The 15,414-nt window shown below is 46.5% G+C and overlaps 1 protein-coding gene across 1 annotated transcript; it reads right to left on the bottom strand.

Annotated features, from left to right (window-relative positions):
* Positions 1–6,387: 6,387 nt before the first annotated feature.
* On the bottom strand, positions 6,388–7,893 carry DAND5 (DAN domain BMP antagonist family member 5). Its single transcript, XM_075343125.1, has 2 exons — positions 7,333–7,893; positions 6,388–6,797 (listed from the first exon to the last, which is right to left on the bottom strand). Exons 1-2 carry the CDS (start codon positions 7,693–7,695, stop codon positions 6,525–6,527), a joined length of 636 nt encoding a protein of 211 aa, XP_075199240.1. The 5' UTR covers positions 7,696–7,893; the 3' UTR covers positions 6,388–6,524.
* Positions 7,894–15,414: the final 7,521 nt, after the last annotated feature.

Below are 15,414 nucleotides of genomic sequence, written 5' to 3'. Positions count from 1 at the left end.
CTCAAAGTCTGCCCAAAGACTTTGTCTGCCCCAATACCAGTATGCACCATATAAGTATGATGCATTGAATTAGGCCAGAATTGGGCCGGAAGTGACCGGAAGGTATTTGACCACATAGTCAATGTAAACAATGTTCGTGTGTTTATTAACTTTCACCTCTATAATACGTCACTTTCTACTGCCCCCTCTGATCCCTAAACCAAGTAATGAACTTATCATCTCTCCCTCCATCCTCCCCACCCATCTCACCTTCCCCTCACATATTTTCCTCCACATTTCACCCTGTGTCTCCAGACACACACGTCCATCTCACGGCCTCTCCTGCTCCCACCTACTAACACTCTCTCTGCTTCTCCTCACTGCTGGGGATATCTCTCCAAATCCTGGTCCTCCTCACCACATCCCTATTGTCACTTCAAACCCACATCCACAACCTAACACAAATTTCCGCACCCTCTCAAACCTCATACGCATCCACCCTGCCCCCGCGCCACCAGTCTCACTAAAAGGAGCTCTATGGAACGCTCGCTCTGTCTGCAACAAACTATCCTACATTCATGATCTTTTCATCACTAATAAACTTTCCTTCCTCGCCATCACTGAAACCTGGCTCACCCCCTCTGACACCGCCTCTCCTGCTGCACTTTCTTATGGCGGTCTCCAACTCTCTCACACCCCCCGCCCCAGTAACAAGCATGGTGGAGGAGTTGGTTTGCTCCTGTCTGACCAATGCTCCTTTACACCAATTCCACTAACACCCTCGGTTACTCTCCCATCTTTTGAGGTGCACTCCGTTCGCATCTACGCCCCCTCCAACCTTCAGCTGGCTGTCATTTACCGCCCTCCAGGGCCAGCCACTGCCTTTTTTCATCATTTCACCACCTGGCTACTACACTTCCTTTCCAACGACATCCCCACCACCATCATGGGTGATTTCAATATCCCCATTGACACTTCCCACTCATCTGTCTCCAAACTTCTAACACTCGCTGCCTCCTTCGGCCTCACCCAATGGTCTTCTGCAGCTACTCACAAAGATGGCCACACGCTGGACCTAATCTTCACTCGCCTCTGTTCCCTATCTAACCTCTCTAACTCACCTCTCCCCCTGTCTGACCACAACCTACTCACATTCTCTTCCCTCTTCGCCAACTACGCAACCCCCCCTCCACAAACTTTCACACCCTCGCAGAAATATCAAACACATTGATTTACACGCCCTTTCTCAGTCCCTTCTCCCTCTCACAGACATTGCATTTCTACACGATGCAGATGCAACTTTATACAACACTACAATCTCTGCAGCTCTCGAATCAGCCGCCCCCCTCACACACACCAAAACCCGCACAAACAGGCAACCCTGGCACACCAGTCAGACTAAAGAACTGAGACGGGCTTCCAGAATTGCTGAGCGCAGATGGAAGAGGTCTCTTTCCACTGAGCACTTCATTGCATATAAAGAGTCCCTCACTACCTTCAAGTCCACACTCACTGCTGCAAAACAAACCTACTTCTCATACCTCATATCCTCTCTCTCACAACCCTAAACAGCTATTCAAACACACACTTTTAATTCTCTCCTCCGTCCTCCAGCACCACCTCCCTCTCCTCTCAGCTGAAGACTTTGCCTCTTTCTTCAAGCAGAAGATTGACAACATCAGAGCAAGCTTTGGCCCACAATCACCACAGCCCCTCATCATAGCTACTCAGCCTTCTTCCTCCAAATCCAGCTTCTCCACCATGACAGAAATCAATCTTTCCACTCTACTCTCAAGATCACATCTAACAACCTGTGCACTGGACCCGCTCCCATCGCACCTCATCCCCAACATCACCGCAGTCCTCATCCCAGCCCTAACCCATCTCTTCAACCTATCACTAACAACTGGTGTATTCCCTTCATGCTTTAAACATGCCTCTATTACACCCATCCTCAAAAAGCCCTCCCTTGACCCATCCTCTGTGTCAAACTATCGCCCCATATCCCTTCTCCCCTATGCCTCAAAACTACTAGAACAGCATGTCCATCTTGAACTGTCCTCATATCTCTCCTCCTGCTCTCTCTTTGACCAGCTACAATCTGGCATTCCGACTGCATCATTCCACTGAAACTGCCCTAACTAAAGTCACCAACGACCTACTAACCGCCAAAGCCAAGCGACACTACTCTATCCTCCTCCTCCTGGACCTGTCCTCTGCCTTCGACACAGTAGACCATTCCCTCCTACTACAGATTCTCTCATCTCTGGGCATCACAGACTTGGCCCTATCTTGGATATCCTCATACCTCACCGACCGAACTTTCAGCGTCTCCCATTCTCACACCACTTCCTCATCTCGCCCCCTATCTGTCAGTGTTCGCCAAGGCTCAGTTCTTGGACCCCTGCTTTTCTCCATCTACACCTTCGGCCTGGGACAGCTCATAGAGTCCTACGGCTTCCAGTATCATCTCTATGCCGATGACACACAGATCTACCTCTCTGGACCTGACATCACCTCTCTACTAACCAGAATCCCACAATGTCTCTCTGCTATTTCATCCTTCTTCTCTGTGCGATTCCTAAAACTTAACATGGACAAAACAGAGTTTATTGTCTTTCCTCCTCCTCACTCATCTCCTCCAACAAGCCTTTCCATCAAACTCGATGGTTGCTTACTCTCCCCAGTCTCACAAGCTCGTTGCCTTGGAGTGACCCTCGACTCTGCTCTATCCTTCAAGCCACACATCCAAGCCCTCTTCACCTCATGCAGATTACAACTCAAAAACATCTCCCGGATCCGTGCTTTCCTTAACCAAGAATCAGCAAAAACATTAGTGCATGCCCTCATCATCTCCCGCCTCGACTACTGCAACCTCCTGCTCTCTGGCCTCCCTTCCAACACTCTTGCACCCCTCCAATCTATCCTAAACTCTGCAGCCCGCCTAATCCACCTCTCCCCTCGCTACTCCCCAGCCTCGCCACTCTGCCAATCCCTTCACTGGCTTCCCATCACCCAACGACTCCAGTTCAAAACACTAACCATGACATACAAAGCCATGCACAACCTGTCTTCTCCCTACATCTGTGACCTAGTCTCCCGGTACCTACCTGCACGCAACCTCAGATCCTCACAAGATCTCCTTCTCTGCTCCTCCCTTATCTCCTCTTCCCACAATCGCGTACAAGATTTCTCCCGTGCATCCCCCTTACTCTGGAATGCTCTACCTCAGCACATCAGACTCTCCCCTACCGTGGAAAGCTTCAAGAGGAACCTCAAGACCCACCTCTTCCAACAAGCCTACAACCTACAATAGCCCTCAGTCCAGTAGACCACTGCGCAACCAGCTCTGTCCTCACCTATCGTACCATCACCCATTCCCTGTAGACTGTGAGCCCTCGCGGGCAGGGTCCTCTCTCCTCCTGTACCAGTCTGTTAATGATTGTTGTACGTATACCCTTTCACTTGTAAAGCGTCATGGAATAAATGGCGCTATAATAATAAATAATAATAATAATCTCATCCGTGTCTACTCGTCTTCTCTTGGTTATGGGAGATATTAGTTTGGTCCTGCAGTGGAAACCATATTTTAAAAATCAGAATTTTTGGATTATAAAATATGAAATAAAAAAAAAAAAAGGAATTTGACACAGAAGACAAGCGAAAGATATAATAAAAAGTGTTTATTCCTGCTCGGGTTGTGACACTTGCGTTTGGTCAGTTACAGGTTACAATACACCAGGAGGACAATACGACGTATCCCCCACTCCACGTCACACACAAAAAAAAAAAAAAAAAAAAAGTCAATGCAATAAAAGTGATGACCTAGGATGGACGCCACCTGCACCATCCCCTCCCATACAGCAGGCTCTGCGGGGGCTGCTCAGGAAGTGGTGTGTGCAAAGGAATATGCCTTCCCCCAAATCTGAACAAAACTAAGCCTGACTTACTGCCATACCGGAATCCCTGGCACAAGGCGATGCCCACCACAGTCTAGGTATAGCATTATAGCTGTGGACATAGATGATGCCAGTGCCAAAAATGAAGAGTTCACTCATGTGGTGAAACCTCCATGGCAGACACACAGATGGCAGTCGAGGACTATGCTGCTCCCCCACCATTGGGGCAGGGTTGGCAATACTGGCTGTTAAGGGGGTCTAGGTTTGTAATGCGCCATCTTCCTCTACTTAGTCTCATCCTGATTGTCTGCAATACCATACAACTCCATCAGGGGACGCACCAGGCTATTTGCAGAATACCGCTAGTAATAAATGTAACATGTTAGCACCAACCTCATGAAAATAGGCCAACCTAAGGCAATGAATTACACTTGAGCTGGTGTAAATTTATAATAGTAGCCAAAAACTAGCCAGATACTACTGTAGGGCCGGTGCGCAAAATTGCATCGTCTTCCAACGACGGGAGAAACTGGAATTAGACACAATCTAACATGATCCACCTCTCGATAAAAGGTGAAGCTGTTCCGCTACGTACATTAAGCGGGCTTTACACGCTAGGAGATTGCTACAGCGATCTCGTTGAGGTCATAGATTTTGTGACGCACATCCGGCCGCTGTAGCGATCTCGTTTTGTGTGACTCCTAGGAGCGATTTTGGATCGTTGCAAAAACGTCCAAAAATCGCTCCTCGTTGACATGAGGGTCCTCTCCCAATTATCACTGCTGTTGCTTGGGCGAAGTTGATCCCAGTCCCTGCGGCAGCACACATCGCTACGTGTGACGCCGCAGGAACGAGGAACCTCTCCTTACCTGCCACACGCCAGCAATGAAGAAGGAAGAAGGTGGGCGGGATGTTCGTCCCGCTCATCTCCGCCCCTCCGCTTTGATTAAGTGGCCGCTTAGTGACGTCGCTGTGACGCCAAGCGAACCGCCCCCTTAGAAAGGAGGCGGTTCGCCGGTCACAGCGACGTCGCCGAGCAGGTAAGTAGTGTGACGCTGCCGTAGCGATAATGTTCGCTACGGTAGCGATCTTCACATATCGGCATAACGATAGGGGGCGGTTGCTATCACGCTCGCCTTCATCAGCTAGCGATGTTGCAGCGTGTAAAGCCACCCTTAAAAACACAATCGTCTAAAATAAGTCAGATCTGGTGCCCTGTGTAAAGTGCATTACCAGGAGTGGCACAAGAGGGCAGGGGTCCAGTTTTTCGTTAAAGGGGCTCTCGAGTCTGCTCTAAAGTTCTGCAACTTTCTAATCTACTAGCGTTTGAAGCCTTAGGCTAGTTTCACACATCCTTCTTTTTGCAGTTTTGGCGGATCCGGCGCACTCCAGTATAGTGTATACAGTTCAATGGCAGCGCGACAAGCTCCGGTTACATGTTGTCATGTGACCCAGAAATTGCAGCGCTGCCATTGTACTGTGTACACTGTACGGGAGTGCGCCGGATCCGCCAAAACTGCAAAAAGAAGGATGTGTGAAACTAGCCTTAGATCTCCGATTATAAACATGGGTGACATTTAAAACCCATCCTGACTGACTGCTGCTTGTTTGGCTGAGGCCTTGTTGCTAATGATGGTCGAACACCACCATGCTCAGGTGCTCGTAACGAGCAGTTAATGCTCGGATGGGCTTGAATCGAATACCCGGCCAGGTAGAATGGAAGACAACAAGAGCATTTTTTCGGGAAGATTTCCCGGAAAAATACTAGTGTTCTCCACTTCATTCTCGGGTCACAGCCATCTGAGCATTAACACCTGAGTATGGTAGTGCTGTCCATCACTACTCTCTAATGATAGCATTTACCTACACCGATTGCTTACAAATTGCAGCAAGGTCAGCAGCTGTGTAAGCAGGACTAGGTCAGGACAGGCTGGCAACTCATAATGTGGACAGTTTTAGCTTAAGGGTATGTGCGCACGTGTGCGTATTACATACACTTACGCTGCATTCTGCACCGCAGCGTAACTGCATGCGTCCTGCGTCCCCTGCACAATCTATGGAGATTGTGCAGGAGCCGTGCGCACGTGGCATGTTAGAACGCAGCGATTCGGCTGCTTGCCAAATCGCTGCGTTCTAAGAAGTGACATGTCACTTCTTTCGTGCGGTCTGCATGCTGTCTATAGGGAGAGGCAGCATGCAGAGCGCACGAATCTGCCGGCACCATGTGCTTCAGAACGCAGCTTTTCAGCTGCGCTCTGAGCGCACATTTTCGGTGCGGTGCAGAGCGCACACAGCCTTAATTTGTCGACTGCAGGCGGAGATCTTGTAAAATGTTAAAGCTGAAACAAAAAAAAAAAAAAAAGTTTAGGAATGTAGAAATATAAATTATATTATATATAAAAAAAAAAAAAAAAAAAAAAAAAAAAAAAGACTAAAAACCTACATACAGGATGTGACATCCCATTGTTGAAATTAGTTTTACAAACTCCTCTCAAAAGGGAGCGACGTTATGAAAAATAAATTAGGAGCCATCATTGTCGTCTGGCCGTGTCTTACACAAGGGGTACCAGGGGTCAGAGAATTACAGAAGATCAGAGGCCGTCGTAGAGGCCCTGTGTCAAAATAAAGTCTTTCCTCAAGTCTGTTTTAGGCCAATGGTAGAAAACCCTCGCCGCTGCCAACCTGACTGAGCTCCGGGGTCTTACAGTCACATTCTTCAACCAGGACCACGTCTTCCCAGGAAAGACGACCACCGCGACAGCGCAGAGGAACAGAGATGTGCCTGGAACGCGTGGGAGCACAGGATGTGCAGGGTGGAGACAGTCCGGAGGGCAAACCAGGGACGTAAAACGAATTGCACTGACCGAAGCAAAATTTATTGGGAACCTTCAGAGGAGTGCAGCTTTTCCTGAAGACATTCTGGGGAAAAAAAATAAATAAATAAATAATTAAAAGGGCATAATATAATAAATGTTTTTAAGCATAGAGTCAAATAAAAAAAGTCAATGTAAATTTAAAAGAGACACCCCAAGAGACACGGAGAGAGACAGCCAAGGAAAGAGACAGAGGGACAGTTACTTTCCCAGGCAATGCCGGGTGCTACAGCTGGTCTCTATATAAACCACAAGTCCCATCCTGGTTGGGGGTCTATAAAGCCAAACTGTATTTCCATAGATCCCCCGCATTCGACTCCTAATACCTGCATTCGGGCTCGGACTTGTGGCTGTAATATAGACTCCTAACTGCACGTTAGAATCTATATTAGACAACTGCGTAGTCAAATTCCCCAATATTGTAGGATTTGTGCCCAGCAATTGCAATAATAGGGCAAAGTAATAAGCGGAGTCTCGGGATAGCAGAAGATATGAAAGGAGGGAATCTAAAGACACCAAGCTGTAAAGAAGGCATAAACTTCTAGGATGGGTCAAGTAGACAAGTCCAAGAGACCTCTTACCTGTATAAAGGGCAGAGCGTTGCAGCTGGATCGTTTCAAGGCATCTCTCCCGATTGGCAGCACAGTGTCCGGACGAGATGTGGTCCTCTCCCTCAGGATGGCGCTCTCCCAAACCATCCTCCTTTGGAGGGCTCCTTCGTCTATATGATCTTTTGGAGTAATTCCGAGCTTTGGTTGGAAGTCAGTTTTGTCCCTTCTGTTTTCAAAGCTGAACCTTTGCCCGTCTTCAACCACCACTTTATCAGAAGTCACGGGACGTCTTCCACGACTCTTCTCCAGACTTATGAAGGCCGATCCTTCTCCCTCAAGGAAAGGAACCGAGCTCACCAAGGAGGTGGCCAGAATAATTAAGAGCAAGAGCATTTTCTTCAGCAGTAAGGCAGGTCTAATGCTGTAGTGTCTGGGGATCTGTCCCCTTTCGTCAATCTTGGAGAGTCTCAGGAGACCCCAGAGTCATATGCTGATTTACCTTCTTAAGCACAGTAGTACCTTATATACACGATGGGGGGAGAATGGCTCATGGGCTGAAAATTAGGAAATGTGGTTGGAGAGATCGTCCACACTCATCACACCTGTCTGAACAAAAAACAAATTTTGGTTGGTGTCAAGTACAAGGAGCTGCCGGTTGGTTTCGCCAATTCAGACGTGTTTGAGTTTCACAAACGACAGGTGATAGGGTGAAAAGTTGTCTACAGGACAGGTCAACACTGCAGGGAGCAGCCATTCATTTATGGTCAGGGTCCATATCACAATATAAAGTCTATAACATCACTTGTCACATACATTACCCTTGTTCCTATCCATTTTGGGGCAATGTATAAAAACTGAAGCAATACTTCACATATGGTGTTCAGGGGGAGACGACGACAGCTTTGGACAACTCAAAAATACAAGTTGGGACCACCAGTGATCAGCTCTAATCTGCCGGAGTATCACCCTGCAGCACCCCCGCAGGTGAAATAAAGCATTGCAAGACATCCAGTGAAATAAAAAAAAAAAATAAATAAATAATATAGTCAATGCAAAAATATCAGGTCCTCCAGAAATTTTACAGCTGTTCTTCCTCTGTGGAACAGATTGGGGTGCAAGTGAGGGCTTTTTTTTGTAATGGGATATTTGACAGTGTTTTCTATACCTCCCCCCTTCCACACATGGCCAGACCTGTCCATCGGCCTCCTCCTAGGCCATACAAACTGGATTATCTTTGGCTGAAACTACCAAATTCCCAGTCCAGACTCCTTCAATCCGTCGGACGGCAGATGTTAGGGGGAAAGATGGATCAGGCATGTCAAGCTTCAACATGTCCAATCCTTTGCGATTAGTCTAGTTGCAGATTTCATCCTGCTCCCTGGTGAATACACGTGAACACGCAACGTCACGTTTAGTCATTTACATGGGAGCACTGAAAATTGGAGAGCAAGTACATTTACAAAATTCCCATAGAAATGAATAGAGCGTCATGGAAGCATGGCCACCGCTCCTCTGACCGGGCCGTGAGATACATGTGGGTCCCTCCACTAACTTCTGTATACATCATTTATAGCCCTTCCTAGGGATATGCTGTAAGAGGTAAGAAATGGGAATTACCCTTGAGCGTTTGGCCCCCTGATTTCCAGAGTACAAATTGCAAGTAAAAAAAACAAAAAAAAACCTTCCGCTACAGACTTTTATACAACCAGCCAATCGGAAATTTTCGATAATCCAGCACTTAATATGTTAGGTACGAGTCTCATTTTGCCATTGAATAGAGCGCAGACGAGGACAAAAGCCCTCTCCAGAGCAGCGCTCATCCTAGTCTCACGCTCGTTAGGATGCTCCATAAACTCATTATGTGGAGCTGATAATCGGCCTCGTTACAAATTAGCCACTTCCATTACCTGCTGCTGCCTTCTGTTACTGGAGAGGTGATGGTGCGCTCACATTTAAATATCAATGGGATACAAGAGCGATCCACAATAATGTATGCAAATTAATTCACTCTGAGACACCTAACGATTTACTGCACACATCGGCCTATACCCAGCACATCATGCAGCTGCTGGGGTATGCTGGGAGTTGTAGTGTCTAACAGCTGGTGTACAGCAGGCGCCCAATCTCATACATGACACAGGAGAAGTCCATGTAATCTAAGAAAAAGACTGATGACACATCCTACCATTCTAATGTGAACAGGGGCAAACATTAAACATAGTAATAAAAAGGAGACAGTTGCACTCTGTAGTGCTAAGATATATGAGACAACGACTTTTGGACTATAGACATGCATTACTATTATGAGAAAACATGGAAAAATTAGGATACTTAAGACACAAAAATGGTCAGTTTTATGTGAACCCAATAGCCAACCTCTTTATCTGCAGGTTCCTGTCCACCCATAAACTGGAAGGGTTTTTGTTTTTTTTTTTATTAACTCAAAGAGGCATTAAAGTAGGCAGGGACCCATCAAAATGAGGTCACCTTGCCGTTGGCTGTTGGGCTCACATAAAACGCTAATTGCCAATTTTAAGTATCTCAATTTTTCCATGTTTTTGATGCCGATACAATTAAAAGCAATGATGAGTGAGCGGAGCGCTGCCTCTCATCATTCTCCCGCTGTGTCTACGCTCTGACATGTCAGCACAGCGGAGCGCAATGATGTCACTAGTGAGCGCTGTGCTGAGATGTGCAGAGCGGCAGAACAGTGGACATGCTGAGGAGCAGCGGGGGAACAAGTAGTGAGTATGTATTTAAATCACAGTGGCCAGAGGACTATGGGGCTGCATTAAACGAGATTGGGGTTGTATGCTACTATATGAGCGCTGCATAATGGTATATGGGGGGGGGCTACATAATAGTACAGGGAGGACTATGGAGGGGGTGCATTAAATGACATGAAGGACTATGGGGGATGCTTTATAATATATGGATAACTATGGGGGGTGCATTATAATATATGTAGGACTTTGAAATGCATTAGAATATCGGATATTGTATTGGGATATTGAAGTATGTGAAAGCTGGGTGCTGAGGAAAAGAGCCAAGTGTCAGTGTAACTATGTACCCTGAGAGGTGGGCGGGGGCCCAGGTCCAAATTTTGAATCGGGGACCATTGAAATCTAGTTATGCCACTGGAGGGAGGAAATGATGTTAGAGACAGGTTGGAGTGAACTCAGGAGACGATGTATACAACTGGGTGTCATCAGCATAGACATGGTACTGGAAACCAAATCTGCTGATGGATTGTTAAATAGGGGCAGTGTATAGAGAGAAGAAGAGGGGGTCTAGAACTGAACCCTGAGGAATCCCAAGAGAGGGGAAGAGGAACTGGAAAAAAGAAACCAGTGAAGGAGCATTCAGAGATGTAGGAGGTGAACCTAGAGAGCGGTGGACATTGAGCCCGAAAGAGCAGAGTAGCTAGTGATCTCCAGTGTCGAATGCAGCAGAGATCCAGAAGAATCAGCAGGAAGCAGGGACCATTATAAGAGTTAGTTGATCATTAGAGACTTTAGTGAAGAAAGTTTCAGTAGAACGTAAAAGACGGAACTCTTATTTTAAAGGGTCAAGAAGAGTTATCGGAGATAGAGGACTAGTTGGGAGTGGACCAAACATTCCGGGAGTTTAGAGATGAAGGGGAGATTAGAGCCAGGTCTGTAGTCAGCGGCGCAGATCTGGTCGGGGTTTTTTTTTTTAAAGATATGGGTTAACGATGAGGTTTGAAGGAGGAGGGAAAGATACAGCAAGAAAGAGGTTAAATATTTTGAAGGTAGGCGAGTGGTGACAACCTGGGAAAGGGACAGAAGGATATGTGAGGAAATTGGTCACTGGCAGGTAGTAGGGCGAGAAGAGGTGACACGTTGATACATATGGATGGTTATGAGATTTTTTTTTCTTAGATACATTTATTACAGATGAAAGTCATCTTTGCAATTGGTCTTCCAAACAAAAATTTTCAGGCTCTTTGTGCACCTCCACATTCAACTTTGATGTGGTCTAAGAGTAACGTAGAAAAATACATAAGCTACAAAGTCTCCATCAAATCTTCATTGCGGGTGTACTGAGGGGGTTCTCACTTGAAAAAAAAAAGGTTATCCAGGACTATTTTTTTCTCTATGGGGCCCAAGAACTTTCAGGCAGGTGGTTGTTACCAACTACCTACCTGTCCTGCCTGGTGCCAACCTCTGCCGGCTTAGAGCATTCATGGACCGTTCACCTCATGTCAACAGACAGTTCTTCCTCTCCTGGGCTGGTCTGTATGCGGCGTCACTGGAGATTTCATCCTGATTTACAGCCGATTCCTCGTTATCAATCACCAGGACATTGGCAGTGATGCCCCATAGACAGAGTAGAGGAGAACTGGTTTTGTCGACATGACGTCACTGGAAGCCACACAATCACCAGCAGGAGTGGTCCGTGATTGCTCTGAGCCGGCACAGATCGGTGGCGGGCAGGACAGGTAGTCAGCAACAAGCACCTGCCTGTAATTTCTTAGCCCCATAGGGAAGAAAAATATAAAATCTGGGATAACCCCTTTAACTCATCCTGCAATAGGCAGTGCAATACATAGGCTATGTGAGGTAAAAGTGCAACATTTTTTATAGAACTCAGTTACAAACACGATGCAAAAAGTGGGCAAACCCTTTAAAAAAAAAAAAAAGGATTGGGGGGGGGGGTTTAAGCTCCAACAGTCTCCACAAGTAACCTCATGACCACCAGCATGACCCCACTGTTGAGGCATCTGACTACGAGGGGAGGGTCATATTAGGAAGTCATCACTTCCGGTCCATCAACGCCATAGAAAAACATTAGACACGATGATGCAACGCAACCTGCAGTGTGAATGTCGCCATGTGGCCCCACCATGAACGTGAATCTTGTCTGCTCTCCATTGGCTGACCCCGGGAACTATGATGCAATCATCAGAATCCCATGTTCTGTTGAGTGATGGCGGTCCGGACAGTCAGAACCCCGCACAGATCTACCATTTATCACCCTTCCAGTGGAAACAGCATTTATCACTGCGTTTTATAGGGCTTGCAAATGAGTTAACGACATTATAAAAACCATGGCCGTCTTCAGAAACGGCTCCACACATTGGTTAAATCCGGTATTGCAGATTAGCTCCCATAGAGGGAATGAGTTCATGAGGTGCATTACCGCACACAGCCTGGGCATAGGTGTGGCGCTGTTTCACATTTCCCTGATATCCTAACTTTTAATGTTACTGCATGAAGAATACGATTCCCCAGCCATAACCTACAGGGGTCCCAGCAGACAGAGCCTTCAGCGACAAGCTGGGGAATGGCATCATTATCCCTGCACCACCTTCGAGTCAGCCATAGACTTTTACATATGACACCACACGGCCCTTTTATTGATGGGAGTCTTGCTCAGTCTCTTCCTATTCAGAACAGCCAATCACAGGGCAGCTTTTATTTCATATTCTGCTCCTGAAATATAAAAGCTGTGTTTTGATTGGTTGCTAATGGCAACTGGTTTTTAGACAGTTATCAATCTGCCCTTCTATATTATTAGTCTTATAGGGAGCAGATACCGAGATACAGGATGAAACTGTCACCTACTTGTGTGGGGCTGTGTATACAGGGCCGGGTGTAAAGTGTCCGTACACCTGTGTGTGCTCTCTGGTGTCACTCAGCTGTCGCCATCACTGCACAGATACAGGGAGATGCCTCAACCTCACACCTGACAGTCCAGAAAATCTGATCGTCCAGGATCAGTGACATTCAAATGGCGCAATAGTTTTGACACCCCCTGACATCACCCTGCGATCGCAAAGAGGTGATCAGTTTCCATGGCAGCCGGAGGACCCGATGAAGGCCTCTGCTGCCGCCATCTTGGTTCTTCTATACATTGGTGGTCAGGGCTTTATTCTAAATACTGCAAAGAATTGAAGAAGAGACACACACACACACACACACACACAGTTTGGTGCGTTTTTCTGCCAGAAGGTGCAGGTTTGATGCAGAAAATGTCTTCACCAAATCTGCAGCGTGTGCACATAGCCTTAAATCTGGCATCTTCATTTGTCACACCAAAAAAAAAAAAAAAAAAATCATAAGTACTGCAAAGGTATAAAAATCCTCACACAGTTCCGTCTATGGAAAAATAAAGTCATAGGTCCTGTAAAATTGGGACTTTTTTTTTTGCCCCCCCCCCCCCCTCCCCCTTTAAGTGGTGAGGAGAAAAATTAACGCTGCAATTGTACTGACCTGAAGAATCATGTTACCCTCACCATGACCTACAAAGCCATGCACAACCTGTCTCCTCCCTACATCTGTGACCTAGTCTCCTGGTACTTGCCTGCATGTAACCTTCAATCCTCACAAGACCTCCTTCTCTACTCCCCTCTCATCTCCTCTTCCCACCATCGCATCCAAGATTTCTCCTGTGCCTCCCCCATTCTCTGGAATGCTCTGCCACAACACATCAGACCTCATTACCGCGATTGCCACCGATCCATGGCATTCGGGAAGAGCTGGTATAGCACCAGGATTGTCACATATAATAGATGCGGTAATACCGGGCAGCTGCGGGCTGAGAATACCAGCCCCCAGAAATCTTTATCTTGGCTGGGGATGAAAATTGTGGGGGGTCTGGACTGCTGTTTTTGTTTTTTTTTAATTATTTACCAAATGAAAAGCCGCATGTGGTTCCTCTTCTTTCGATACACAGCCAAGATAAACACAGGACTGGGGCTTTTTTTTGCCAGGAGGTGGAAATTTGGTGCTGAAATCTGGTGCTGACGATTTCAGCACCAAATGTGCACCTCGTGGCAAAAAAAAAAAAAAAAAAAGTATTGCGGCAAAGAAAGCGTTTTTTTTGCCAGTAGGTTTAGATTGGATGCAGGAATACGGTGTGAAAATTTCAGCATCATATCTGCATCTCTTGGCCAAAAAAAAAACAAAAAAAAAAAATCCACCTGAGGTCAGGCTACCTGCGATCACAGGTGAAGGACCGTGGGAACCTCCAGCTGTGAACGCAAATGACCTGAGTGATGTCACCGCTCATTGCGCAGCTCATTAATTCTCTGGAGCTCACAGTGAGTGGTCATTCTCTATGGCCTCTCTCTGTGATATTCAGATGTAGCAGAGCAGGATGCGGCATGGGTCCTTGTGTAGATTACGCCGTACTTGCAGGGTGTTTGGGGTTAATAAAGTGGTGAAGGAGGGTGAGTTTTTGTATTTTATTCCAAATAAAAGGATTTTTCTCTGTGTTTATTTACTTTCATGTACAGATTAATGATGCAGGTATCTCAGACGTCTGTGCCATCACTAACCTAGGGCTTAGTAGAGTTGTGCGCTATTAACCCCTTATTACCCCAATTGGCACAACATTCTTGTAAAACTCCACATTGTGCATAAATTATGCAACTTTTCTGGGTTTTTTTTTACAGCAGTTTTCTGACAAAAATACTCAGATTAATCACCCCTATGACTCTTGAAAAAGGAGGGGGGAAACAAAAACCACAAAAAGAGCAAAGAAATGCAGATTCACCTGGTTCACAAAAGGTAGACAGGGGGTCATGTTTCAGAAAACTGTCACCTGTTCTACAAAATAAAGTGCACCTTACTCACCCTCCCCAGGTCCAGCAGTTTCCACCACTGCTCTCAGAGTCTGATACTGTCTGCAGCGCTGCGGTCACATATACAGCACTGCAGCCAATCGGTGAGCTCGACGGCACTAATCCAATTACACGGGAAGAGCTGCTGAGCTCACTGACTGGCAGCAGCACTATTGATGTTACAACGGCGCTGCAGACAATCCCAGACAGAAGGAGCAGTGGTAGAGACTCAGCGCTGGACACACATTTTTTGCCATCAAATTCACCAATTTTACACCCCCTACCCATACTCCTCTGGATCTAAAACCCAAATTTGGTGCAATCTGCACCAATGACCCCCTCTGTCCACCACCACACACTGTATTTGGTACAACACTAATTACTTGCATTTAGATAATTTAATTCACCTTTTTGGGACTTTGCCCTCTCCCCTGTGCTGCACAGACTCTCACACATGCAGCATGTTCTCCTTCTCCAACCTGATATTAACTCCTCCATGTCTACTTATTATTAGTGCTCTAATT

This window comes from Anomaloglossus baeobatrachus, chromosome 4 (genome assembly GCF_048569485.1).
Source record: "Anomaloglossus baeobatrachus isolate aAnoBae1 chromosome 4, aAnoBae1.hap1, whole genome shotgun sequence".
Classification (NCBI taxonomy): Eukaryota; Metazoa; Chordata; class Amphibia; order Anura; family Aromobatidae; genus Anomaloglossus; species Anomaloglossus baeobatrachus.
The sequence above is the reverse complement of the archived record's forward strand: the minus strand, read 5'-3'. Positions and strand labels throughout refer to the sequence as shown.

Coding starts and splice junctions, on each gene's coding strand:
- DAND5 (XM_075343125.1), bottom strand. CDS start 7,695: ATGCTCTTGCTCTTAATTATTCTGGCCACCTCCTTGGTGAGCTCGGTT. Junction 6,798..7,332: donor ACGCTCTGCCCTTTATACAG/GTAAGAGGTCTC, acceptor TTTTTTCCCCAG/AATGTCTTCAGGAAAAGCTG.